The sequence below is a fragment of the Astatotilapia calliptera genome, chromosome 4 (assembly GCF_900246225.1).
Source record: "Astatotilapia calliptera chromosome 4, fAstCal1.2, whole genome shotgun sequence".
NCBI lineage: Eukaryota > Metazoa > Chordata > Actinopteri > Cichliformes > Cichlidae > Astatotilapia > Astatotilapia calliptera.
In genome coordinates this window covers 6,235,405-6,263,186 of record NC_039305.1, presented here as the reverse complement: position 1 = coordinate 6,263,186, position 27,782 = coordinate 6,235,405, and the positions used below count along the sequence as shown (strand labels likewise).

Here is a 27,782-nt window from a genome sequence, read left to right as displayed (position 1 = left end):
AACATTACACCAGCATAGGATTATTGGATTCTAGCTCCAGCTACTTTTAAAACCCACAAGATTTTGGATTTTCTCCATCCCAGCTATGCTAGGTGAAGAGTTGGCCCTCCAGTTTATCTTTTATGTGTTGGATTTGGTTAAAGTCAGGGATTCACTAGAGGCCATTTTTCCATTTTGTGGAACTTGATATACACCACCAGAGCAACATCTGACATGAGTTCCTTGTGGGGGATCCTGCTTTACAACATCACATCAAGGTTTGAGTATTGCTTCAGTTTAGTCATGTGTAGCAGAACTACATTTGGGAATCACTGGACACCCCATGATATGAAATTATCACAATACGTCACTCTACATCCAATATTTTTTGCCATTTTTGCCATTTTGCAATTTTTCACCTTTTTACAAGTCAGATTGTAACTGTTTGCAGAAATGTTGCCACCTGTCAGATGACCTGTGCAATGTTTGTAAGTGTGCAACACTCTGACATCTGAACAAATTGCAATCAGTTGCAGAATATGAAAAAAATTCAATACAATCAAAAGGCAGCCACACTTTTTTCTTGTAGATGTCCTATTTTACTTATGCGACTGAGCCATTAGCTTTCCTTGAAGTAGGAGGTAGCTTTGTCAAGTCTAAGCGTCCGCTCTTGGATGTTTTTTCGGTTGAGTCGATTTCATGCAAGAGAGATAAGCCCTCTTGTCTGCAGTTTCCAGAATGTTGATATACTGGCATGCAAAATATCATGACGCTATGCTGTATCCATTCCTCCTAATCAAAACTGCTACAGGTAAAAAAATTTAGTGCAACAAAAACTTTTCTTCAGCATTTTTTGCTTCATGTGATCCATGCCCTGGATCCTGTTTGGTTAAAATGTATTCAGGACCATATATAACAATTCTTAAAACTGTAACCAAGTAGTGATTTGTGTGCTGTCAACATATTAAATAAATCCACACTTTTAACTGTTAAAGGTCATTTATTTGCCCAAATACTTGAACTACAAGGACATAAGAACACCCTCAGCTATATAAAACATCAAATTCTGTCAATTTGTCAGCAGTACAAACTTGTAAAGCTTTGCTGTTTTAGATATCTCTATAAACCAACATAAGGGAGAGAAGAAACAACTAAAACAGGCGAATTTAACCAAAAATTCTCCCCCGTGAGTGAAAGACTCACTGGCCTTTGAAACCACAGATGAGGGCTTGCCAAAATAAAAGTACTAACAAAACAATAAGCACTCGATACAAAAACAGTATTTACAGAAAATTACAGTTGCTTTTTTTTTTTTCAAGTCCACTGGCAACTCAGTTTCCTAATTCCCTTTTACAAACTTTCATCATTCAAAAAGGAAATGCTTTGCTTTTCCCTCCCCCAGTTATTTAAATAGTCCACGCTGGTTTTATTTCAGTCTGTGATGAGATTCAAAATGGTCAAAATAAACCCATTATTAACAGATTATTAATAGTTGCCATGTACTTAATCTGTCTGGAGACCCAAAAACACAGTCACATAAGCCCATTTTTAGGTTTTCAATGACATGACCGCAAAGACCTTTGGAGAAAAAAAATAAAATAAAAGATTTAACAATATCTACATTCATGGTGTTGGTATGATGTCCCCGCACAGGCACATACATGCACACTGCTGTCACGTCATGGTATGCAACTAAACGGCAAAAACAACACACATTAAAGCAAAGAAACACGCAAACGCCCTCATATATACAAAGTTCTGTGCATGCATGCACACAAACTCACACAGAGGGACAGATTTACAATAAGTGCACGCTTTTTTTGGGATAAGCATCAGAACAGAACCCATGTGGATTACAGTCAATACTATTAAAACTCGGAAATAAAAATGGACGAGTCCATTCAGCTCAACACCCACGACGAGTCCAGATAGATCAAAACACAACTGCTCACAATTAAAAACAAACCTGGTAGCAAATCGCAATTGAACTGTAAATGAAATGGAAAGCAACAGTTCTGAAGAAAAAGAAAAGCATATTTAACGTTGCTTTTAAAAACAGAGTCAGACTGAGCTTTAAATATGGACAAGTGTTGCAATTAATAATTACAACCTGCTCAATGAACTGAGTAAGAACTGTTAAGACTGATCGACAACAACACGTCAGTTTGGATAAATGAGATTTTTCAGTGACAGACACATGGCAATGTGCAATGTCCTGAAAAGTATTCAACCCCCATTGGACCTTTATGTTTTATACTGGAACCATAACGGCTAATCCGGCTTTATAACTCTTTTACGGCCAAGTTAAAACAATCCCTGTAAACCAACCTAAATTAAGTCCCAATATAAAACTAAACTGTTTACACAGTTTGACACTACGTTCTAAATCTGGAAGCCCAAACAGCTAGGTAGACATGAAAAGCACCAGCATGCAATCGCAGTCTTGTGTTTTAGATTCGTGTTTAATCTAGACAGAATCTAGCTGAGGGAATATTCCATCACGCCAAGGCTTAGATGAAGTCGATGTCAGTTCTGTGTTGAAAAGCTTTACAACACACCCCAAAAGATGCAGTCTGTTAACTTCCAATAAATGTTGCTATGCCTCCTTACATCCCGATGTGTGTGAAAAGGTCCAATTGAATCTTTGTTGAAAAGCAATAAAACATGAAAAATCCAAGGATTGAATACTTTATAGGCAGTGTAAATTTCAAATGAAAAAACATGGGTATGTAACAAACTCTCAAATTTTCCAGCGACAAAAAAAAAAAAAGACATTCATAATGGCTTGATTTTTTTTTTGTTTTTCCTGAAAAAAATACCACCTCTTTAAGAACCAAATCATAAAATCTACATCGTAAGTCGAGGACAACACAACAATGTTGTGGAAAAAAAAAAAAAAAAAAAAGATTAAACGAAAATCTTTTGTAGAGTGCAATTTTCCAGTACCCCGCATACCCTCCCCCCTGCCCACCTTCAGGTGATCCACCGTACTGTGTTCTTTGGCTCAGCCTGTTCACAACTCAAGCCACCTGTCCTTAACTAATCATCGGAATAACAAAAATAAAAGACTGAACGGGTAATCAGTTACCCAACACATTAAAACTCTAACCTTAAACCACTGAAGCTGCAAGTCAAGATTGAAACCAGTGCAGAAATGTTCATGACATCACCAAACCAGTGGGATGCTGTTTTTGGCATACTGTCAGTGGCCCGTGCTGTGAGATGACTACTACGCTGGGGATGGAATTGAACTGATTTCCAGATAGGGGCAGGGTCTCTCCTTCTGTACAGATCGCCAGTACAGCAACATAAAGTGGGTGAGTGTGAAATGGATGAGGCAATGCAGAGGCTCCCTCTGGTGGTGGGAGGAGAGCAGGGTTGGCACAGTGGCAGAGCTCCCTGGACTCTTGGCTCAGCTCAGCGCTGCTCAGTTTGTCAGTGATGGCGCGTTTCAGTCTGAATCAGAGTCTGACGACCCCTGTGAGTTCGACTCACTGCTGCTGTCCTCCGACTTGTTCTCCTTGTCGTCTGCTTCGTCGTCCTCTTCGTCGTCTTCATCGTCGTCATCGTCCTTCTTTAAACAAAAAGAAATATATACACGCATTTTCAGCAAAAACTCAAAACCACTGGTTGCAACTATCTCATGTATCTGAGCAGAGAAAACACTCACGTCATCATCATCCTCATCGTCCTCACTGGAAGAGTCGCCTTCACTGGAAGCTTTCTCCTGCTCATCGTCGTCGTCATCCTCCTCATCGTCGTCATCATCCTCGTCCTCCTCCGTATCCTGCAACAAGTGATCCCCCCCTTTCAGATAATGCTAATAACATGACTATAAAAAATTTAAGTTTCTGCTCAACTCAGCTCCAAGACAGTAAACAAAGAAATAAGTCTGTACTCACAGATTTCTTGGCCTTTGCCTTGGGGCCTCCTGGTTTTGCTGTAGTTCTTCTTTTCTGAATGATTTGCGAAATAATAGATCATTAAAATATATCAAAAACAGATATTGCAATTTCAGCTGTTTGTAAATGCTAGCTGTTACAAATCAAAAACATTCCTCACTTGTGAATTATATTCTTTGTAAGTGTTTCTCTCTTGCGAAGACAAACTCTGTGGAAAGACGGAAATAGATTTTTCCAAATGTCTCAAAAACATCTTGCCTCCCCCCCCCATCCATTAAATTCTTCTTACAGCGAGCCACTGTTCCAGTTGGACTTTGTACTGCCTTTGCTTCTCCTCAGCAATCTTCTTGTAGCGGTCCTTGTCCTTCAGTGGTAACCTCTGCCAGCGGCTGCCAATCTCAGCCATCCGCTCTTTCATTGGGAGATGATTCAGCTCTCCATTGGACAGCATCTCCTGAGAGAACTTCTGATATCCATTTCTAGAGTCAAAGTAAAAGGAGAAAAAAAAAAAAAGAGTCAGGCCTTCGAATCGGCTAAATCAGGCAGCACAGATGAGCTGAATGTCGCAAACTTACGATGGCGGTTTCTTGGGTTCACCCTCAAATTTCATCTTCTTCCCTGAGGCAATGGCAGCAGCAGGCGAGCGCATCTCACTTACTTCTCTCTGTTGAGGACAGGTAAATCAACATTTAGCTCTCACTGGTTTCATATAGAGAAACAGGAGATTTTATTGAGACTGTGTCCTAACCTCATATCTTTTCTGGTCTTCTGCTGCCTTTTTGATCCACATAATCTTCTCTTTTTTCTCCATGGTGCTCCAGGTTCCTTCCATTGCTTTCTGTGCCTTTGGCCGGTCGTTCTGCAAACCACATACAGGCATTAAATCCATTCCCGGGTATGTTATCTGTGTTTCCAGCACTCTGTCATCAACAGCATTACACATCTGTAGCTCATTGTTAACATCAGCATGATTATTAAGTAAATTTCTATTCACAAAAACATCCAAATATTTTAACGATTTGCTATTATACTGAATAATGTGGGCTAAAATACAACAGCTAGTTTGTGGATACCTTAAATCTGGCCAGGTAGTCGCCTATAACACTCTGCTGCCAGATGTCTTGTGCATTTTTGGGCGGATCTGGGAGTCGACTGCGGTCCTCTTTTTCCTTCTTCTCCGATTCTGCCTTCAACACCGATTCTAAGCGCTTAAACTTCTCCTAAATCATTAGAGAAATCCAGCACATCACAAAATAATTGAAAAATCCCACTTTCAGAATAACCTTTGAACTTGAAAGCCTACCGATGCGGCATTTCTGTTCCATAAACTAACACGTTACCTTCTTCTTATCTGGCAGCTCGTTCCACATGCGAGCAAGAAGTCTTGTGATCTCACTGTCAGCGAGGTCTGGCCGCTCCTGCTGCAGTTTGGGACGTTTCTCCTCAGCAAATATGAACATGGCTGAAATGGGTCTTTTGGGTTTTTCTGGATTTGCCTGCAAGTTCCACGTGAGAATATCAGAATAATACATGAAAGCATCTATGTAAATACAAATCTAACTGTAAAGCACACCTGAATTTAAAATTCTTATTAAAATGTTATTGCATTATGCTGCAGTTTTCTCTTTCTGTACCTCTGAAAAACAGACCGATTGGCTCTCTGAACAGTTTCGCACAAATATATTTTCCTTGGCTTCATACCTTTCCGTGTTAGGTGAACATGTAAACAGCTACACTATATATCAGGAAATAACACGGAACAAAATCTGACTCGAGGACATATTGCATTGCTACACTGACAAGTTGTGTTTTTCTTAAATGACTGCATCATTATCAAAAACATAAAAAGTTGCTGTATTCTGGGACATACGTTTGCTTTAGAGTTTTTCTTTTTAGATGCGGGACTATTGGCTCCAGTGCTTTTCTTAAAACCAGTCTTCGCCTCACCCAAGACCCGCTGCTGCTCCTCCTCTGATATACTCTACAGATGCACAGCAAATAAACCACACATAAGAAACACTTCCAGTAAAAACAAAACATGTAAACAATGTTTGAGACTTACACTGAGAAATCTGTTCATCTCAATTTCATACTCTTTTTTCCTCTGAAAGAAAAAAAAAAGACAAAAAAAAAGTGACAATTTAGATAAACTTGCTTTATTTATTGACTTTTTCCTCTCGGTTATTCATGATTCTCAAGTCACCTGTTCGCAGCGTTTTTGGTAGGCGTCCTTTTCACCCTGCTTTAGCAGCTTCCACCGCTGACTACACATCACCATACGCTCTGTGCTGGGAACGTCCTTCATGCTCGACATTAGCTCCGCACAGAACATCGAGTAACCGTTTCTGAAAGCATTCAAACACCACATGTTAAAACCAAATATCTCGCAAGGGCAGTGACTCCCTCCCTCAGATGTGTCAGGAGAGTATTTGTAGCCGTGACTCACGGAGGTGGTTTGTCAGGACGTCCGTCAGATTTGTCCTTCAGGTGCCTCTCTGCCTTGGTCAGGGTGGACTTTACGATGTCTTCCTGAGTCATATTTAACTCCGGATGCTGTTGGATGTATTCACGCATCGTCTCCTGGAAGATCGCAAAAAATCCTCAGTTAAAAATTATTTTCTTTTGTCATCTTTTGTCATCTAAGGCAACCACACACTGATTCTTGTCTCACCTCATACTGCTTCTGCTGTTCCAGCGACTTGGTGATCCATTTGAGCCTCTTTTTGTCAGAAAGCTGCGTCCACTGTTTGCCAAGACTATCTTTAATGTCTTTGGTGGTCGCCTGGGTGAGACACAGAAAAAGTTAAAATCTCTGAAAGCGGCTAAAAGTTGCATTCTGTTTGTTGTGCAGCTAAACTCACATCAGGGTGCAGCTTGAGGAAGGCCTTCTTTTCGTGGTTGTACCACAACTGTTGGGGCGTCTTGGGCTTTTCTGGTACATTTGAGCCTTTTTTGGCCATGCTCTCCACCAGGTCTGGATGCTCTTCCCTGTTTAGGCATCATAAAAAACGTATTAAACAGGTATTATGCATTTTAGGCTTATGTGTTATGACTAGTTTAAAAAAATAAAGTAGTAAATCATCTCACCTGAACTTCATCATACTTTGAACAAATGTTTCCTTATCTCGTAAGAAGTCGTCAACATATTTTTTCTGTAGTTATGAAAAGAAACGTTATTTTTCCAAGGATATTTTTTAGGAAAAAAAACAAAAAACATGATGGTCAAAACAGTGGTGTTCGTCTTTGACTGACCTTCTTTTTATCAGGCAGCTCCCGATACTTCTTAGATAGGATTTTAGTGAGGTCCAGGTTGCTCATCTCAGGGTGCAGCTTTGCATACTTGGCCCTCTTCTCCATAAAGAAACGGAAGTATGGAGTCAAAGGCTTCTTGGGGAAATCTGGGTGTTTCTGCATTTGTGGGAGGGAAAGGGGACGGAATTACTTAAGCCTTGAACTCCACTAACACAACTGGCAGGCCATAAAATCATGTGAATGTTGACTTGAATTCACCTTTATTTTCTTGCCCTTGTATGGGTTCTTTATGTAGTCTTGAGCATCAACTATCAATTCTGTCAGGGTCCTGAATTTACGAATCTGTGTTTGGCAGGAAAACAAAACGGAGAAACTCAGAAGACTTGACTTAACAGAACAATCTGACTTGGAGAAAAATCGATACAAATCAACTCACCTCTTTCGACACCACCTGCCATTTCTGCTTGCACATCTCAGCTGTGTAGGAATTGAAAGCAACTTTCTGCCAGTCCAGGTGGGACTCTGATGTTTTGTATTTAGTCAGGTCTTTCTGTGGAAGAGCCACTTTCATGGCCTCCAGCAGTCTTAAAAGGTCATCCTGCGCCCATACTGTGAAAATGTTAAAAGAGAGAGAGAGAAGAAAGACATAAAAATCACAAAGGAAAAAAACAGATCTGCCCAAAATGTCTTTCAAATTATACATCCTTTTGTGTATTCTGACAAGAAAATTTTTTAATTACTATTCTATTCTTACTATTGGCTTACTATTGGTAAACCATATATTCTAATCTAATCGGAATCAAACATTCAGTTTTAATTGCTGTAATTCTTAGAAGAACTAGTACATTAATCACGTTTAATACTAAGGTCTTAATATACAAGGTTATGTAAAGTGCTGCCTTGCCATGATTAATCTACATATCAACTCTGTTCAGAAAAACTTGATTTAGCAAAAAACCCACCTTGGTCTTGTGTCGTTGCCTCCATTTCTCCATTCATTTGCGGATATTCTGTCTTGGATCTGCGAAAAAAAAAAAAATCCCATAAGATTATTTAAAAGCATATCTTTTATATATCGACTTCAATCAAGAACCAATCAGCAGTTTATAATATACATATTCGTGTATATTACCTTTAACCAGTTCGTGATCTTTAAAAATAGTAATTAATGTTATTTTGTTTTATTTGTATAAATGGGCTTAATTACCAATTAATGTGGCTAATTCTTCATATAAAAGTAATAATGACGAGTCAAAGTCGTTAAATTTAAATTTGGCTCGACATAATGGTTTATGTTCATTACACCGCCCCTTAAACGTTTACGCTACATGGTGAGACATAGGCTATTGCTTGTGACGGCTTCAAATCTCAAATAACACTGCGGAGGGCTTCAACTAGCACATCTAGCTACGACAACAGGAGTCTCCGTCGAGCAAATTTTGCCAACCGGAATTTGGCGTATTAGTACTGTCCTTATTCCACAACAAAAGTATCGTGGACACACAGGAGCGACCATTTTCTCGCCTGGTCCGCTCAGTAATGGAGGATTTTCTGTCGGAGCTGAGGTTGGGGAGGATCCACGGAAGGAGGAAGCGAATGGACGTGGACGGACGGGCAGCTGTAGGCGACCAGCTGACCACGGACGAGGGATCTGCTTTCGGTCTCCGAGAAAGGGGAATGGTAGCTTGGAAGCACTGCAGCCAAATGCGCCACTCGACAGAGGCGCCTCATCACCGTTGGGCGCTGATCTAGCTCCGCCACGCAAAACCTATAATCTTCTCCTCGTAGTGTTAACTGAGACCGGAGCGATGAAATCGAAAATAACATTCGTTTACAGTAAAGAAATGTGTTTTAAGGCTATCTGCAGGCCGTTTTTATTCAAGTTATAGGCGTTTCAGAGTGGGATTTGCTAGCAAAATCCAGAGCATTCTTCAGCGAGGCGTAACCGAGCTGTGTTCCAATGATGGCGGCTGCTCGTTGTTCATCTTGTCCTTGATGGCCCCAGCTCAATGTGGTGTCAACCGTGTGACCTAGCTACATTTAAACGATCGATTTCACCATTTATGTAACTAAATAACCTCCACGTTGTATATAAGAAACTCTTGAAACATAAAATCTACCTTAAATTTAATTATTATGACAATATGCGTGATATAAATTTGAGTGTTGAGGCATTACACGAGCAAGGACGATTTGACACACCGAATGCGGCTAAAATTGGGACATTTTCTTTTAAATATTATTAGCTATGCCTTTTTAAAGGTTATTTAATACAAGGCTTTAGGCTTTTTGGCATCTAAGAACAATTTCGTGTCCTGCAGAGTAGACCTGGACCACATTGACATTAGCTGCTGTTTACAACCAATCATCTAAATCACGTAACGGTTTTTATTTAGCTGCCTTTAATAAAAAGCAACTAATTTAAATGGTGGACAGCGTAGATGGATTAGTAACAAATTGTAGAAATGCCCGTAAATATCGTGGTGGCTGGAAAGTCTTGCGGAGGCGCAGGAAGAAAGAAGAAAACGGAAAATGTTTTTAACGGGCAAATGTTATCGCGTCAAACTGATTTTATTTTTTTTTAAAACCACGATTCAGTTTTAACCGTAGCTGCTTACAGTTCCGGTTGCAGTATTGTAGCATTAAACGGCATCTAAAATGGTTAGCTAAAGCTCCGAGGAAACATGTTAACAAACCGCGGCTGAGTAGCTTCTCTGGCGCGACAAACAGCTCCAGGTCCGCCATGCTTCAGCTCTGCTCTACAAGGAAACCTACCGTGACAAGGTCCAATGGCGCACTGCAAACACAGAGAAACGGAGCTTAAAACTAAAGCCAGGGCGTCGCAGACTCCCTTCCCTCGATCCAAAAGCGTTTAAGCGAGGGCAAGAAGGCGGGTTCTCCGAGCTCGGTCGTCGGAGGTTCTGGGCTAGCCAGTGAGAGAGAGGGGGAGAGAGAGGGCGAGTCTCTGCACGGTGAGATATTAAACTGAGATCCCTGATGGCTAACCGAGAGAGGCGGCTGGCTGTTCCGCCAACAGCCGCATGGAGGTCTCGGCGCGGAAACCACCGTTTATTCTCCTACGCAAATACTCCCTGTATAGCAGGAGCAGGCGAGTTTCGATGAAGGGGTTAGCTCAAAATAGTCCTTTTTCGTGTTATTTTGAAAAGAAATTTATCACGTTTACCCCGGGGTCTTACGTCCAGTTCCTTCCCCGCTGTTTGGGACAAGAAATTCGGGTATGGCCGCCGTCGTCTGTACCCTACCACCGTCGGTTTATTTCGCTACTACAAAGAAGCTGCCGACCGAGGCGCTTTACGAGAAAACAAAAACATGCATTAAATGTATATTTATCGCGTATATATATATTTGGTGGCTTTTTCGCGGTTTGTTTATCACGTACGCGCATTGTATATTGAAACCGATCGGCTGTTGTGTTGGCTTACCTGTCTCTCAGCGTGAGTCTCGGTGTCGCTGTGGAGGAAGAAGGGGAGGGTTGAACGATAGCCAGCACTGCGCCGTCGGTCCTGGGCTCCAGTCCCCGCAGAGATGGTCCTTCCCCCCCGCCTCCATCTCACTCGCCGTCTCCCTCCACTCAGCGCGCAGCAGCTCTTCTCTCTCCATCCAACCATTTCGCTACGCCGAGACCTCCACATTTTTTCCGATCTCTCAGTTTGAATACAACCGAGGGCGATTATTTTTACTCCCGCAGGCCGACCCCGTCACATCTGCAGCGAAGTTTGAACCCACCGAATACTTTATCGGGTCACCGAGAGTGCAATGAAAGCCAACGTTTTACAGGTGATTGTAAAATTCATGCAACTCAATCAACTCACGTTTTTCCCTCAGATTTTTTTATATCAACTTAAAACCGAAACTTCACAAATTTTACTTAGAAACGCCAGATTTCCACTTAAAATATAAATATTAAAGTGGTCTATAAAGCAGAAACCGCGCAGTTTCTCGCTGCTCCTAACCTCTTTTTTGTATATTGTAAGCGGCTGTTTGACAGCTTCATTTTGGTACAGCATGTTTTGCTTTTCAACTCCACCTTGTGTGTTTGTGGGCGGAACCCCCGGCCATCCAATCCAGGCAGTCCGATTCAGGGAAAACAAATGACTTTCAGGCCCTCGGCCTTGTTAAACCGTGTTGCGTTCCCATGGTGTAGGAAAAACGGGTATCTTTGCATGTTCAGACAAATGAAGACATGCTTGAATGAATAAGTCACATAGAGCTGATCTTAACTTTACGAAATGTCACATTTACCTATAGAAAACAAACAAAACTCATTGTAAAGAGGCAGGGGACTTAGCAGTGTGTAATGAATGTTTTTAAAATGTAAGACTCAGAACCAAGGGCGTAGATTTGGTTTTGGCATTGGTGGGGACGGATGATTCAACCACTGAACCCTGCCCTGTTTCTTTTTTTCCTTTTTGTCTTTGCTTCTTGATTTTAAAAAAAAAGGAGAAATATACTTGCCTACATATGCTATTCTGCGTGCTTTTAAACCATTTAAAATTACAGTTCATAGTTTTATATGTGAATTATATAATGTTAAATTACTATTAAACAAATGACTAAGTATTTTAGGCTTTAGTTTACTTCAGCCATATTCCATATAAATCAGGTATCATACAAACATAAAAATAGCTTCAAATACAATCATGACAATAAAAGAATATGACTTTAAGAACTTAACAACATTAGTTCAGTTGTAGTACACCAACATCTCTAACACATTAGCACTAAGGGAACACTGAATGACCTGGTGGTTTTTGTCCATAAAACTACTCATCTAAGATTACCACAAAAGATCTCTCAGCAAAATTATGCAACATTTTAGGCACAATATTGCCCCTATCAAATCAGTGAGCTGGGATTTTTTTTTTTATTCTAAACATGAACTACTGTTACAGCAACAGACATGGACTACTGGTGCCCCACACAACAACTCAATGTGGACTACGTGAAGGAGCCAAACACATGCCTTCTCCTCTCGTTAACTGAGATAAACTGCTGGCATATTTGTTTTACATCTATACTGTCCAGTCTCTCCTGGTGGACCTTAGCCATCTTTTTAGTCTTCTGAGAGCACTGAAGCTTCTTTCAGCCTCAGTACATGTGTTTTATCCTCAGATTAAAATTATTATTGTGTGCTTGATGTGCCTCACCTTTGGCCCTGGCTCTTCCCCTCTGACTGCACTAGGACATATTGCTACCTGATAAAATAACACATGGATTCGTGCCATATAAAAAGTGAGACATGTCAATTCAGATTCTTTGTCAAATATACACTAATGAATCAATTTACATCAGCAGCCTAACAACTATCATGATAATAAATACTAGTTAATCTATAGCACCAAATCATCAGTCAGTCACCTGTGACCTCGCCTCTTCACCTCTGTCCGAGCTACAACATGGCAGAGCTGCCTCTGTCACCTGATGAATAACAGTGAGACATTCCAAATACATGCAGTCACACGTGCTTCAAATACAGTAATGAACCACCAAGTCATCATCCAATTTCACCTGTGATTCTTGTATCACCATTACTCTATCACCTGACAAATAGGACATACATGACAATAAGAATAAAATGGGGAGCTGCTTCAGTGTTTCTGTCAATTTGTGCAGATCTTGACTCATCAGTAATGTTTGTAGGGTGAGTACATTTTTAAAACACTTTGTGCAAACTGCACTCCAAGGTGGAATATTTGCAAAATCACGACTACCTCATGATATTTTGTCTCAAAAATTAACCCTATGAATATGTCAGTGCCATTAGGAAGAAATTATTGTGTCACCAACATTTTAATGTTACACATAAAATTTTTACAGCCTCTGTAAACTAGTATCCTGGCTTGCTCGAGGCTGCCGTTTTCTCTGACAGTTTCAATCAAAATTAGAAATGCTACTCTGGGAGACTGAGATAACTAATAGTGCTGCCTGTTGTGCAGTTAGTTTCCGAAATACTTTTTTATATCCAGGTTCTTCCTTTTTGCTGCCATCCTCCTCGCCTCCTTGCAGGTCCTGGCAGCGCAGGCTTGCAGCTGCTAAAACTAAACAGAGCTCCCTGAAAGGCACAGCCAATCACATTGGCCATATTTGTCACATGAGGCAGGACTCCAGTAGAGAACGTAATTTAACTCTTTCTGCACCGCTGGCTGAATGAGACGTTGACGGATCGTTTTTTTTTTAATCGAGTTTGTTTTTCTTTACTCGAAGAGATCAAATTATTGGTGGGGACAATTGAATAATCGCTGGATATTGGTGGGGACATGTCCCTTCCGTCCATGCCAAATCTACGCCCTTGCTCAGAACAAGAAATTTACCCCTTTCCTGCCGTGATCATTTTCCCCAAAGGATTTTAACTATTTGTGTCGCAGTTCAGTTTGCCTCAAAGCAGTTGCACTATTTAAGGAATAGGAAAATCCAACTATGTTTGTCTTGACTGAATATTAGTAACATTATTAAAAAGTGACATCATGACATAAAAAATACATAACAAAGGGCATATTTTACAACTTCACGGTTTTGTATGTTGTGTATCTATATATTATGTGACATGTCATTCAGCTAAACATGTTTTACTAGTCTGAGAAAGAAAACAGTATTCCGTTTAATGATCCCCTCTGTGTTATTATCATAGTTCAGGCTAATAATAAGTAAGAATAGGCCCCTTGTCTTCCAGAGCAGCAGGACTTTGAAGTTTCCTGATATCATTGAAGGCAGCATGAAGCTGAGTGGCAGACATGCTCCTCACGCCCTCTCCTCTTTCTTGCAGGGTAAAAATAATGACAAACTGTTGACATGTGATGTGACATATTGTGTTACTTAATGCGTTAATGAAAACATGCGTTTTAAGGTTGTCTTTATTTTTTAATAAAATTAAATCCAAAGCATGTACAGTGTTTTGCACACAAATGTGATGGGCAACATAAAATGCACGACAAGGAAAATGTATACAGAGTTTTACCTGATTATGTCATCAGTATAACAATCAATACAAACAATAAGATCTCAGCTTCAACTATCTACCTGCACTGCACATCTCATTTAAAATCACAAAGCATTTAAACACTTACACACAAGCAGTGCATTTATATTCTATATAGGCCAACTGAACAAAAAAAGTCTAAACTGTTGCATAAAGAATACACAAAGTAAATGGGAAAACTTCACAAACAACTTCACACTTTTCTGAATAATCTGATACACTATGGACAAAAGGCACATTATAGTCTCACAAAATTAATTATTTTGTGCTCATCTGAAGAGCTGACATCAGCTTTCCTTAGCTTAAAGTAAGGTGAAATTACATTATTATAACATAGGCAGAACTACAATTTAACTGCATTGTTGTAATATTAAAGCCATGCTGTAATTGAGCACTAAAAGAAAATAACACTATTATATATAAATGGATCTATCTAACATCTCAGGGGAAAATATCTCTTATTTTCAAAATTCATTCATTCATTTTTCCCTGAGAGAAAATGCCACTCTGTATCTAAGTACATAAACAGCCACTTATACCTTAAAAAACATTTTTGAAATCCTAAAACCTCAAAATATTAATTAGTAATACCTGATAGGTCTCGATGATGAAATTGAATACATTTTGGTTGTCTGTTATGGTTGCAAACACAAATTTAGATGCAGAAGTCATATATTAATAAATGTCAGGTAATGCCCTTTAAAGACAAACAATAATGGAACAGTTTGAATCTGCAAAGAAGTGGCATCACTAAATAAAATGTGACTATGAACGGTATGGTGATGTTTGTGGCAGTATGGATCCATCCTACTCATCCTCCTCAAATGTCACTTTGGCGTCATCAGCGTCCAGCTGCAACACATGCAGATCAGGTTACAACAAAGAAATGTACATATGAAATGACACGAAGAGCTACATCTGAAAAATATAGATAAGCACTTACACATTTCATTTCCATGGCAGAGAAGAGCCTGCCAGTCATGAACATGCGCAGAGGAACGGTAAGAATGAGAACAAAAGGCAGAGCCAGAGAGAAGCTGCTCATCTTCACCGCCCAAAGTACACCCAGGCACACGAGCTGGATCAGAGTGAACAGATGCATTCGCATGGTACTCACCTGTACAAATGACAAAAATAAGAGTGAGAAATGCACTAATTGACAAGCTATTTGGTAATTATTACACCATTAGACTTGGATATATAAGAAAAAGCAGGATGGGATACATAATCTAATGCAAGGAGCTGTGAACCATTGGCTGTTTTTGAAAGTACCGTTAACAGGTCTGGGAAAGTGAGTAAAAATGAAAGCAAGGTAAAAAATGATCACAAAGATATACAACAAAAGACACAAATGTGAGGCACAAAGCTACAAAGACATGCAAAAAATAGCAAATAGATTAAAAATTGTAAACAATACTAAATACTTTTTGTGCTCTGAGGAAAATTGTCTAACACAGTGAGTTAGCTTCAAAACATGAAGGTGTACGGCATGCAAATTTTTATGATTAGCTGATTAGTGTAAAATAAACTGTATTGTGCTGAATAGATACCCTGGTGGCATAGGCATCAGGGGGATGGTATTTCTTGGGAGTAATGAGCAGAAGGATCCTGTCCCACATCTGGATTCCATTTAGAGAAGTGATACCCATATAGAGGAAGATGCCAAACAAGGCTGTCATTGGAATCATCTTCAGAATAGGCTCCATGTAAATAGAAACTCCTGAAAATTGGCATGAGAGGTAAAATGGTTATTTACTCTGACTCTGAAGTGCCTGCATCATTGCTGTAGATGGCAGCACCTACCAATCATGATGGCCACAATCATGCCGCTGACCCTCTGCTCAATCACTTTCTCTATCTCTGGTTTGGGGCCCTTAGACATGACAGTGAGAGCATTGGCGTGGGTGACAGATCGCACAGTGGCAGCACTCAGCCAAGGGACTCCAAAGATAGATGCGATTCCTCCCATGGTGACCAGGATGAGAAGGTCCCAGTGGAAACCCGACCCTTTTATCATTTTCCTTTCCGCTTTGCTCACAATCAGCCTGGGATTCCCAGAGAACATTAAAAACAGAGATTTCTTAAATATTTTCTTTTTAAGTAGTTGAAATCACAAAAACTAATACTGTATTCGTTTAAAGTGTCACTCACGTAGTAATTTGGGACTCAAGGAAGATGAGGATGAAGACAAGCACTGCAGGTATACAGCTGGCACCTATCATCCAGCCGGGGAAAGGCTTCTTTTCTCCCATGGGATTGATAAACCATCCCCTCACCGTGGGGTTAGTCACTTCAATACCTTTTGGCACAACCAGTTTCTATGAGAAGACAGAGTGATGATGCTAATTAGAAAGACAGTTAAAGGTAGATTCTTTGGACTTCCATCATACATTTTGAGAACTGTTTGGATTCATAAAATTCATGCTAATGGGACAGACGTGGAGGGGGCAAGTTATCTTGCTTTCTCTCTAAGGGTTAGTTTAAAAAAGATAAGTTTAAGAATGCTAAACATGTGACATTAGAAAGGGTTTTGATTTGTCTTTGAATGTAGACACAGCTCTAACTGATCTCAAGAAAGGCACATTTCCATCTAATTTAGGGAATGTTTAAAAGCTCTGCACCTGATCACCATATAGGTGTAACTGGGTTAGAAACACTGAGCGTGTCAGATATGTATTTGGCTTGTGATTATTTGCACACAAAGACATGGATACTTTTTAAATAAATATTTTTTATATGCTCATTTCCACAACACTCACCTGAGTGTAAGCATCTTCAATGCTGATATCTACTGCAATCATGAAGAAAATAGCAATGGGGACTCCGAAATCTCCAATCAAACGACGAAGCTAGTAAGAAAGAGAGCAAAGGACACAAAAAGGTCAGATTCTCAGCATCTAAATAAAGTGTTGAGTTGGAAAACTTCTCCGTTCAAGACTTGATCTTACCCAGCCAGGAAGGAAATGGCCATTCTTAAATTGACGGAAGAAGTATGCAATGAAGAAGCAGCCAAACATCAGGCACATAGAGAGCAGGGCAGTGTTGGGGTATGCCCTTTCAATTTCAACATTCTTAACTGTTACATTTCCATCTGGATGAATCTCAACATGCTCCGTCATGACTGGGTGGAAAGGATTGTCCAGTGTATCATTCAGATATTCATAGTTCAGGATCAAAGGATGGGTTTTGAAGATCTGAAAAAGAGAAGGAATAGAATAGAATAGACCTTTGTAGTCATTGTACATGTACAACGAAATTATGAGAAAGTACAAGAAGATAAAGCAAATAAGACAGTTAGAGAAATCAAATTAAACCTTGAAGAGCTTATTGAAGGTCTCGTAGATGAAGATGAGAGAGATGAGGATGGAGAAGATTTCTTGGGTGAAGCGGGAAATGTATCGGACCAGGAAACTGCCCTCCATTGCCACGATGAGAACCACGATCACTATCAGCCACATACCCACCCATATGCGGCCTACGATGTACTCAATACCCTGCATCTTGCAGAACTGTTAAAAAAGGAAAAAAGGAAAGGAAGTTTTAAAAGTAGCCTTTAAGAAACTTGAGTTTTTGAGTTCTAACATGCAACGACTTTTACATACAACGAAAAAAGCTTCCTCAAACACCAGCAATGGTCCGGAAAAGCCGATGACAAGGACTGGCTGGGCGGCAATTAAACAGAAGAAGACACCCTGGGCGGCAGTGGAGATCATAAGCTCTGACACGCCCATCATTTTTTCCGTTTTGTCAGCTGGGTGCACACAATAAGGATGAATATTAATGAAACAAAGCAAATTTCTAAAACGAGTTAAGAATGCAAAATCACACATTTCTCTCTATGTCGCTCTCTTTTACCTAGAAGCCCTCCGAAGGTGATGGCTGGAGAAAGGGCAGCGAAGTAAATAAAGATGACGGCAGCAAGAACCTGAGGGTTCACAGCATCTGTGAAGTCGCTGATGTAGTGGCGGTAACGGCGCTTGATATCCTTCACCATGCCACCAAAAGGATAGCCCGTTCGGGCCAGAGGATCCTCCTTCGGCCCCGGTGGAGGTTGCAGAGCTAGAGAAACAAACAAATCAAATACATTTTATTTACTGCCAAAATCCTTCAGTTCTTCCTTATGCACGAGATTCTTTTAGTTTTTTTGTGTCCATTTTTTCTTTTTCTGTTACTGTGTACAATAAATTTAATCTAAAGGATCTATTACTCCCCAAACCTCATTGGCTCATTTTGCTGTTGTAGGTGTTGTAGATATCTCTTTTTAAACGCCAAATAGGAGCTTCTTATTTTAGTTGTATGCTGACCTTTCACCCTTTCCCCAAAGGTAAGACGGGGGTCAGTGGAACGGAGTCTGTCACTCAAGAGTTTTTTCTGGAAGTCAATCACCGGCTCCAGCATTGCCTTATCTTGGATCTGAGTGGGTGGAATCACAATGCTGCAGTCCATGAAGTCAGCGATGGCATCTGTGATCTCTTTTGAAGTCTGAGCCAAGTGAGCTTCCAGGCAGAACACCTGACATAGAGACAGATATAAGTTTTTATTCACCTGAAACCAAACAAATGAGGTGTCCTTTATTTTGATTAAACTGCGCAATTTCTACAGAGGCATGTTTCCTCTTCTTGCTCACCCAGTCGGCCAGCAGAGCACCCATGGCACGACCGCTTTCACTGTAGTTGATTCCACTGTGGCCGGGGCCCACCAACAGAAATATGAAGCGAACAGGGATAGAAGACTCCAGGACAGACTCCATCACTACAGAGTCACTCAGCCTGGCGAAGGCCACCGCTGGTTTCTGCAGGAAGTCCAGTTCACCTGTGAGAAACACGCACATTTTGATATATCTGTTCTAGAACTAGGTACAAAAACTGAAGATAAATGAATGGGAAATCAGGAAAAGTTAGGCATACCTGAGAGGACAATTGAAGCCTCTACATTGTCAGAGCTGTCTCTCTGCAGAGAGAACAAGTAAAGTAGTAAAACATGTAAACTCTGCTTCACTGACAATAAATAAATAAATACACATATAATAATCTGCATAACCTCCCCCCAAATTTGTACCTTTTTCGTGACAGAAAAGGTCTGCATCTGAATATCACCAAAGGGAGTGACCACAGGTCCCTCAGTTTGACTGGAAGGACAAATCAAATGAGCAGTCATGTTTAAGAATTTGGCATCTTGCAAAAGAAATATGTTGTATGGGTTACCTGCGTTTCATCAGGAGAACTCTCATCAGGTCACTGTGATCACTGGAACGGATCACATCCTTGTTCAGCATTTCATCAACCATTTTCTCAACCACAGCAGACAGATTGCTGGCATTCATGTCAAGGATAATAGCACCTGGGGAAATGTAACACAGGTTTTAAAGTTTGATTTTATTCAGATATAAACAGTGATTTGTGTACACGTTAAGCTCCATACTCACCTGTACTCATGGCCTTGCGGACGTGGAGCAGGCTGGTAAAAGTGAGATAGGAGACATGAGAAGGACCCCATTTTCCTGTGGCCTGGTTAAAGTTTTCCTCGTAGCCCACCCAGCGGCCAGTCTCCTGCCAGATGTTTCCCTCGAGCTCATTCAGCTCCACATAGGCCTATGATAATTCAGTGTGATTAGTTCATTTCATTGGTGAATTTTAATAATGGATTTGAAACACTAAAAACTGTAAACTAACTTGGGCATCCCCTCTTGTTGTGGCATTGGTATTCAGGTTCAGAAACGCTGAAATAAAAAGACAGAGGTGTGATTTGTACGTAGGTATATAAAATCAAACCACAACACAGAGAAAACACAGACTTTAAGAAGACTTTACCCTCTGAATTGGTGGGAATGACGATGGGCTTCGGAGATGGCTCATCCTCTTCCACCTCCTCCCTCCCCCTTTCAAGGTCAAAGTCATCACTCTGACCTGGTATGGTCCTAGTGATAGCACCAAAGGAAAACACTATTTAAGATCAGGGATCATCATGAATTCTGCTCAAAAACACCTTCTGACATCACATCAAGTCTTACAGGCAAGTCGTAAAGACAAGCAAGCAGTTGATCTGTGATTAGATATAAATTAAAAAAATTACATTGCCTTATCTGTGTTTTTAGAGAGATTAACTTTGAAGTCAGTGATTGCATTTAGCAAAGTAAATATCTTTCCTTGATTAAATCAGTCAAACCACTCACACAGTTAGTCTGTCATTAGTGTCATTCTGAAAATGGCCACAAGATGGCAGGCTTGCTCAACTAATTTGTTAGCTGCTTTGTAGCGTAACGATGATTGGCTGTGTATCTCATTGCTGACCTATAAACTTAAACTACCTCTGCTACCCGGAATTCATGATAATTAAACATTTGTCAGTGTGCGAGCTTTTGTAAGAGGCATCCAGACCTCTCTTTCCTACATGACTTAAATCAAACATAATTGTAAGCTGTGGCTATTGAGAGCAGCCCAACACGCTGTTAGGCAGGCACTATAATTGTAAGCAGCTGCCCATGTATTACACCCAGAAGGTATCTCGCAATATACAAATGTCTCTTTTTGATATTTTTCTGACCATCTGATAAGCATCATTAAGTTTATGTGCTATTCTGTTGCTAAACTGCGATCAAGTAAATGTGGATGTTTTCACTTAATGCAGCTGACTACTGCTATTGCTGTATCTGAAAACCTAAACAATTAGCCAAAAGAGCCTAAAAGCCTCATAGCCTAACTTTGTGATGGAAACTTAACAGACAAAATAGTTTGATTAGAACTTAACCTAAATACAGTCATGGAGGAAGTTGTTGGGGCAAGAGTATGCTCATTCTCATTTGAGGGCAGGGAAGGACCCACTTATCTTATCAGAGACACCACAATTTCAACATAAACATGGACTGCAGTTTTGCTTAACGACGCCAGGAGGAACTCACAGCATCACTGGAGAAGGGAAGGCTGAGCCATTGTCTTCATACGACATGTCACTGCCCTAGATATGAGCAAAGTTGTAAAAGAAGTCATTGAAACAGCTGGATGAAAATGGATCAAAAAAAGTGACATAGATTTTAGATGGATGAATGGATGGATGTAAAATCACAAAACAAACAACCTCCTCAAAAGTTAAGTTGTTTTCCATGGATGTTGGCTTATCTGTCCTCCCAGTTTTCAGATACTTTCATGCATTCCCTAAGGCAGAGGATGAATGAACATATAATTAAAAACACATGGGATAACTAATAAGAAATAACAACACCTCACTATGGACTAAGTGCAAGACAGGTGTTTTATCTGTTGGGATTTCTGGCATACTTTGATTCCCTAAATGATCACAGTAAAACCTGCTTTGATCTTTTTTAGGGAGTTTCAATGAGGAATCCATCATATATCATCCTCGTTCGTCAGCAGAGTTGCAGCTGAGGGCAGATAATCAACCAGCCGTTAAGAATATGAACTACGTTACAGCTGAAAAAAAGGCCCTACAGTCTTATCTCTGGGTTACACCCTTCAACAAGACACATCTCTTATCCTCAACAGCACTACAGTAATAATTTTCAAATTTTGGACTATTTGGTATTGAACCATAAGTTATAGAAAAATATTATAAATCTAACTGAAATTTTTTTGAGTGTAGTGTATTTCAAGTTTTCAAACAAACGAACAAGTCTTGCACTTTTGGTATAAATGGCAACCGAAAATATTTGTTGTTGGACACCTAAAAGGTAGAAAAATAAAGGTTTCACATTGCAAATCTACTCTATACCAGATTCGAATAATGCTTTTGCAATTCTTGGAACAAATGACATTAGTTAGTTTAAGTCTTAAGAAGGCGTTGTCATTTGCTGATAAAGATATTTTTCCCGGCACTGAAAATATGCAGATTATTAAACATATAGTCAGAATAAGCAGTAATATATATTTTAAACAATAATAAAAATCTAAACATTTCATGCATGTTCTATCATGCATTCAAATTAACAACAAAAAGCGGAAAATAAAGCAACAAATATAAACAACAAATTTTTTCTTTAACAAGATTACCAGAAAATTACTCAAGCAAATGAATTAATTTCACTCTAAACTTCTTACAAACATGTCAGAAACATAAAAAGCTTGACTCTATGTTCCTACTGGAGTACATTCCGATATCCATCCTGTTTGACCCCTTCCCTGTGGATCATTAATGCTAAAAAGTGTGAACCCTACAACAGGAGGTAACACCCCTACCTGTACACAGGTACTCCTACCAGGTTTCCAGCACAGGAAATAGGCCGATCACAGGCCGAGCCGTTCTGTCAGCTTCAACAAGCCCGGCGACAAAATGAGCCAGAACAAGCGAAAAGACAAATACAGCAAGAAAACTAGAGTAGCGGGAACACCCATATGAAACTACGTCGACCGTAAGAGGTGCAGTACCCTCCTGGTCCTCTGGTTGGCTGTTGGGGCAACCTGGCAAGGAATGGGTGGGGGGTGATAGAGACAAACATGGCTATCAGCCTTAGACACCTTGACATAGGGATATCCCAACCCTAATTTGGACGATCCGCCCTCTCAGCATGAACCAAGTCTGGACAGGGACAGCATGAAACAGCAAGCTGTACTTCAGCTTGTCGAAGGAGCACACATGGGCCAAAGAGGGTAAAGAAGGGGGCAATGTACCGTATCAAGAGCAGAGCATCCTACTACGTCAGTTTGTTTACGTACTGGGGATTCCCTCAAATTAGGGGTTGGGTGAGTGATGTGATGGGAACACATTAAACTCAACTTTTTTTTCGGTTACAGCCTTCAAGCTCACCTGGTTTGTCCCTCGAACATGTAATGTGGTATCAACAGGGTGAGACATCCTCAGCAGTTGCCTGGCGGTGGAGGCTGGTAGCTGGTGATAGATAAGCCACACATGGATGTGGCTAGACTGAGAAAAAGTGTAAAACAGATGAATAAAGACACAAAAACAATAAGAGCAACATAATTTTTTTCAAAACATGTGATAACAGCTTGTGGAAGAGCACTGCTAATGAGAATTTACTGCAGTGCAAGTCCAAAAACAAGTGCAGTTATCAGTCAACACACAAAGTAAACTGACCGTTTTCCTGTTCACAAGTCTTCTGGGGGTAAAACCAACCATACAGGCAATCTGAAAAGCACTCCTGTTGGCATTCACTTAAAGCCACAGAACACATGATTGTCATCACTGATAAACTAAATGCATTTTTGAAGGCTTCAGTATCAGTTCTGTATTAAGATATGTGACCTGGGCCCAAGCCAGCATCCCTGCCAGCATCTGCCAACGCCAGCCCCCCTGAGCCTGCGTTCAGTGTGAGTAAAACTGATTAATCCCGTGTGTTTTCCCTGAGACAGCAAATTCCAATCATAAGGCTCTTTCCAGTTTCTTAGCAGGCCAATAATAAAGTGGTGTTTTCTCTTTCTGAGTCTGCAGATTTACAAATTAGGTGTTCTGTTTCTGAGAGGGAGAGCAATATAACTATGTGTTCTTTTTCTGCATTGAGACTGAATGCTGTAGTGTAAGAAAGACTTGTGCTATTTTGTGCTCTTCAGTCTGTACAAGCTGCGTTAGCATCTGAGGGAGACAGTCTCAGAGATTGCTTTATGAAGGGCCATCCAAGACACTGAATCCCAGCTGCCATGCCCCCAGTCATCCCATGTGTCCTGTGCGTCTTTCATTGGGTCCTGCACAGCTCAAGTCTTAACTCAAGACTGTGTGTCTGAAATTCAACAGCGTCTGAGTTCTGGACTTTGTTTATGGCCCGAACTATTAGCATTAAAGCTAGCCTTGGTGTCATTCCTGTCTCCTGTGTCCAATATTTGGGTCTGAAATTCATCCGCCCATCACACAGCCTTAAATATGACAGATCTTGGATCAAGATCACAGTCTTTAAAACTGCAAAGTTTGGCATTGACACTGTGGTTGGTGGAGAATGTGCTGTTAGCGACTAATCTTGCAGATGTTGGTGTATGATGTTATGCCGTTAGCCAGAGATTTCCAAACTTTTTGAGGTGACGGGCCTTTTGTATGACCTCTGATCAAAATAATAATGTGAATGTGTGTTTCAGAGAAATTTACCAGCTTGTGTAAAGTAAAATGAAAAAAATGAAAAAAATTCTGAAAACATGTATAACACATAATGTGCTTTATGTAGCTTTGTTTAAATGTTGTATTACTCACAAATACTTGTATATTAACTATCTGGCGGCCTGGTATCTGGCCGATAGTGGTGTCCATTGATATCGCTATGAAACTATGAATGAACACTTTTGGAATTAAATAGTAAATAAAAAAGTGTGAAATGATTCAAAACATGTTTTATATTTTAGAAGTAGCCATTCTTTGCTTGGAGTACTGCTTTGCACACTCTTGGCATTCTCTCGATGAGCTTCATGAGGTAGTCATTGTTTTCCGACAGTCTTGAAGGAGTTCCCTGAGATGCTGAGCACTCTTTTTCCCTTTGCCATCTCAACAGGGTTTAGGTCAGGTGACCATGGAGGCGAGACCATCTGGCGCAGCGCTCCATGACTCTCCTTCTTGGTCAAATAGCCCTTACGCAGCCTGAAGATGTGTTTGGGGTCATTGTCCTGTTGAAAAATAAATGATGGTCCAATTAAATGCAAACCGGATGGGATGGCATGTCGGCAGAGGACGCTGTGATAGCCATAATGTTTAAGTGTGTTTTCAATTTTCAATAAATCCCCAACAGTGTCACCAGCAAAACACCCCCAAATCATCACATCACCTCCTTCATGCTTCATGGTGGGAACCATGCATGTAGAGACCATCCGTTCACCTTTTCTGACAGGGCAGGTGGAACCCAAGATCTCATATTTGGATTCATAAGACCAAAGCACAGATTTCTACTGGTCTAATGTCCATTCCTTCTGTTTCTTGGCCCAAACAAATCTCTTTGCTTGTTGCTTTTCCTTAGACCATAAAGCCCTGATTCACGCAGTCTCCTCTGAACAGTTGACGTAGAGATGTGTCTGCTGCTGGAACTCTGTGAGGCATTTATCTGGGCTCTAATCTGGGTTCTTAAAGTAATGATGGACTGTCATTTCTCTTTAGTTAGCTGATTGGTTCTTGCCATAATATGAATTCTAACAGTTGTTAAATAGGCTGTCAGCTGTGTACCAACCTGACGACACAACTGATGGTCCCAACCCCATTAAGAAGGCAAGAAATTCCACAAACGAACCCTGACAAAGCCCACCTGTGAAGTGAAAACCATTTCAGGTGACTACATCACGAAGCTCATTGAAAGAAGGCCAAGGGTTTGCAGCGCTGTAAACAAAGTAAAGGGATGGTGACTTTCAGGAATATAAAATGTAAAACATGTTTAGAGTTATTTAGCAATTTTTTTCTTTGCTACGTAATTCCATATATCTTGCGTCGTATATTTGATGTCTTCAGTACATTTACAATGTAAAAATATAAGATAGTAAAAAGTAGTCAAAATAAAGAAAAACCATTAAATGAGACGATGTGTCCAAACTTTTGACTGGTAGTATACATACAAAAAAGCTATAAATAATAAACAGCCTGTACCAATAGCGGGGTCTGAAGTTCTGAGACTACCGCTGAAAATATATGTAAATTCATATATACGTGTATATATATGAATTTACAGATACATGAGGAAGTCAGGAGTGGCAGAGAAGTATGTGAGGGTTACGCAGGACATGTAAGAGGACAGAGAGATAGTGGTGAGGTGTGCAGTGGGAGTGACGGATGGGCTGGGATTAAATCAGTGATCAACTCTGAGCCCCTTGTTCTTTGGTGATGAATAGGCTGACAGAGGAGGTCCGGCAAGTCTCAGTGCACTGTGATGGTTGCAGACAACATTATGATCTGTAGTAAGAGTTGGGAGCAGGTGGAAGAGAGGCTGAAGAGTTGGAGGTATGGTCTGGAAAGAAAAGGAATGAAATTCAGTAAAAGCAAGACAGAAAATGTGTGTGAATGAGAGGGACACTGGTATCACAGTGAAGATGCAAGGAGCAGAGTTGGTGAAACTAGATGAGTCTAAATGCTTGGGGTCAACAATCGTAGACAATGTACAGTTGACAAAAGAAGAAGAGAGTTCATGCAGGGTGGAGTGGGTGGAGAAGAGTGTCGGGGTGATTTGTGAATGAAGCATAGCACCAAGAGTAAAAGGGAGAGTTTACACAATGGTAGTGAGACCTTCTATGACAAATAGTTTGGAGATGATGGAACTAATAAAAAGACAGGAGACTGAGATGGTTTAGACATGTGAAGAGGTGGGATATATTGGACAAAGGATGATGAATTTGGAGCTGCCAGGCAGGAGGGAAATGTTTATTAGAATAATCAGCTTAAACATTTGAATGAAAAGTTTATTCTGTGAATTTAAAAAAATCTTAGCATTGGTCTGCTCCCTTTGGCTTCAATGGCAGCACCATTTGAGCTGCACAGGACTCCAAGTCAGAAAGATGTGAAAATAGTAAAATGCACTCATAAAGAAATCACTGTAACATATCTAAACAGTAGAAACAGAAAAACCGTGTTTGTCATTTGTGACTGTACTTGGATGCAGTCCTTTAAGATAGACACATGTCAGTGTGCTAACAGGGGCACAGTGGCAATGCTAACATACTGAAACTACCAAGACAATCTAATTAGAACTAAAGTCAAAGTCATCTGAGGAGGCATCAAAGTCAGGGGCTCAAAATAATCATATGTCTAATAAGTGTATCTATCTGCTCTACTTTGATTTTTTAAAAATCAGACTTGTGGTGTACATTAGAGGTTTTTTTTTCAAGTTTTCAAGGACTCCCCTTAAGCTGACAGTGTGAGCTCGTCAAATATGTCTTCATACCCACCAGCTAGCTAGCCAGACAGTAAACAGTAGCTGGAACATTTTTTGAAGTGACTGATTTCAGAGTTTAGAAACACTGGCAGAACTACTAGCAACAATGTGTTTGTTTTACGGGCTTAAATTGCCTTCATGCTTATATATGGAACTATGATTATGCATGATTATGATTTTATAGCTGCTCTTGGCCAGTGGGTTGTGAACTCCTGGTTGATGACCTGGCATTGAAGGAATAATAATTGTCTATGAGCGTAAATACATAAATATACTCCACAGTGAGGGAAGTGGGCCCCAGCCAAAGACACTGTGGCACTGTTATCAGCAATTGTAGAAGCTATCTGCGGTGGCCATGTTTCTACGCATACAGTATACAGACACTCCCAGGCTTCGTATAGCCTATTTGATTATGAATGTGTGTCCAAAAACACATTTTCATAAACATTTAGGGAACTTCAGGAAAATGTGACAGCAACATGAAAAACTTTCCATTTGTGGTGGCATAAAAATATGTGAAATAAAAGATTGTACAGACTTGGAGGAGAGCCTCATTATAGCAGTTTGAAAATCTATAACTCAAAGCAGACTTTTAGACTTCTTAATCTGAAAATGAAAGATAAAAGAGAAAGAAAAAAGAGAAGGGGAACGTTTGCTGAAACACATCACAAAATGTTGAAAAACCTGTTTGCAGTTATGTGTGAGTGAGCTGTCTTACAACATATTTATGTGTACAGTAAATATGAAAAATATTCATCTAGCGTGCCATCTGGTTTTTGTAGTCACGTAATTGGTTAAATGGTGTCACCTGAGTCAAGACATCTGACTAAAGTATATGGAAGGTGACACTTAAATA

General features: G+C 40.2%; 2 protein-coding genes across 2 annotated transcripts; both read right to left on the bottom strand.

Annotated features, from left to right (window-relative positions):
• Positions 1–959: 959 nt before the first annotated feature.
• On the bottom strand, positions 960–10,299 carry ubtf (upstream binding transcription factor). The gene is made up of 21 exons (XM_026164237.1): positions 9,909–10,299; positions 8,096–8,154; positions 7,570–7,742; positions 7,392–7,475; positions 7,134–7,289; positions 6,969–7,033; positions 6,743–6,869; positions 6,553–6,663; positions 6,328–6,461; positions 6,085–6,226; positions 5,944–5,985; positions 5,752–5,862; positions 5,222–5,377; positions 4,955–5,101; positions 4,630–4,740; positions 4,457–4,545; positions 4,171–4,360; positions 4,042–4,089; positions 3,882–3,935; positions 3,650–3,766; positions 960–3,553 (listed from the first exon to the last, which is right to left on the bottom strand). Exons 2-21 carry the CDS (start codon positions 8,130–8,132, stop codon positions 3,431–3,433), a joined length of 2,217 nt encoding a protein of 738 aa, XP_026020022.1. The 5' UTR covers positions 8,133–8,154; positions 9,909–10,299; the 3' UTR covers positions 960–3,430.
• A 3,688-nt stretch (positions 10,300–13,987) lies between these two features.
• On the bottom strand, positions 13,988–22,466 carry slc4a1a (solute carrier family 4 member 1a (Diego blood group)). The gene is made up of 21 exons (XM_026164236.1): positions 22,320–22,466; positions 21,205–21,281; positions 21,029–21,084; positions 19,941–20,047; positions 19,803–19,849; positions 19,556–19,721; positions 19,335–19,470; positions 19,189–19,258; positions 19,038–19,080; positions 18,758–18,942; positions 18,435–18,642; positions 17,986–18,189; positions 17,733–17,881; positions 17,445–17,639; positions 17,079–17,324; positions 16,890–16,979; positions 16,282–16,448; positions 15,934–16,175; positions 15,681–15,850; positions 15,074–15,247; positions 13,988–14,982 (listed from the first exon to the last, which is right to left on the bottom strand). The coding sequence occupies exons 2-21, from the start codon at positions 21,229–21,231 to the stop codon at positions 14,938–14,940; spliced, it is 2,727 nt and encodes a 908-aa protein (XP_026020021.1). The 5' UTR covers positions 21,232–21,281; positions 22,320–22,466; the 3' UTR covers positions 13,988–14,937.
• Positions 22,467–27,782: the final 5,316 nt, after the last annotated feature.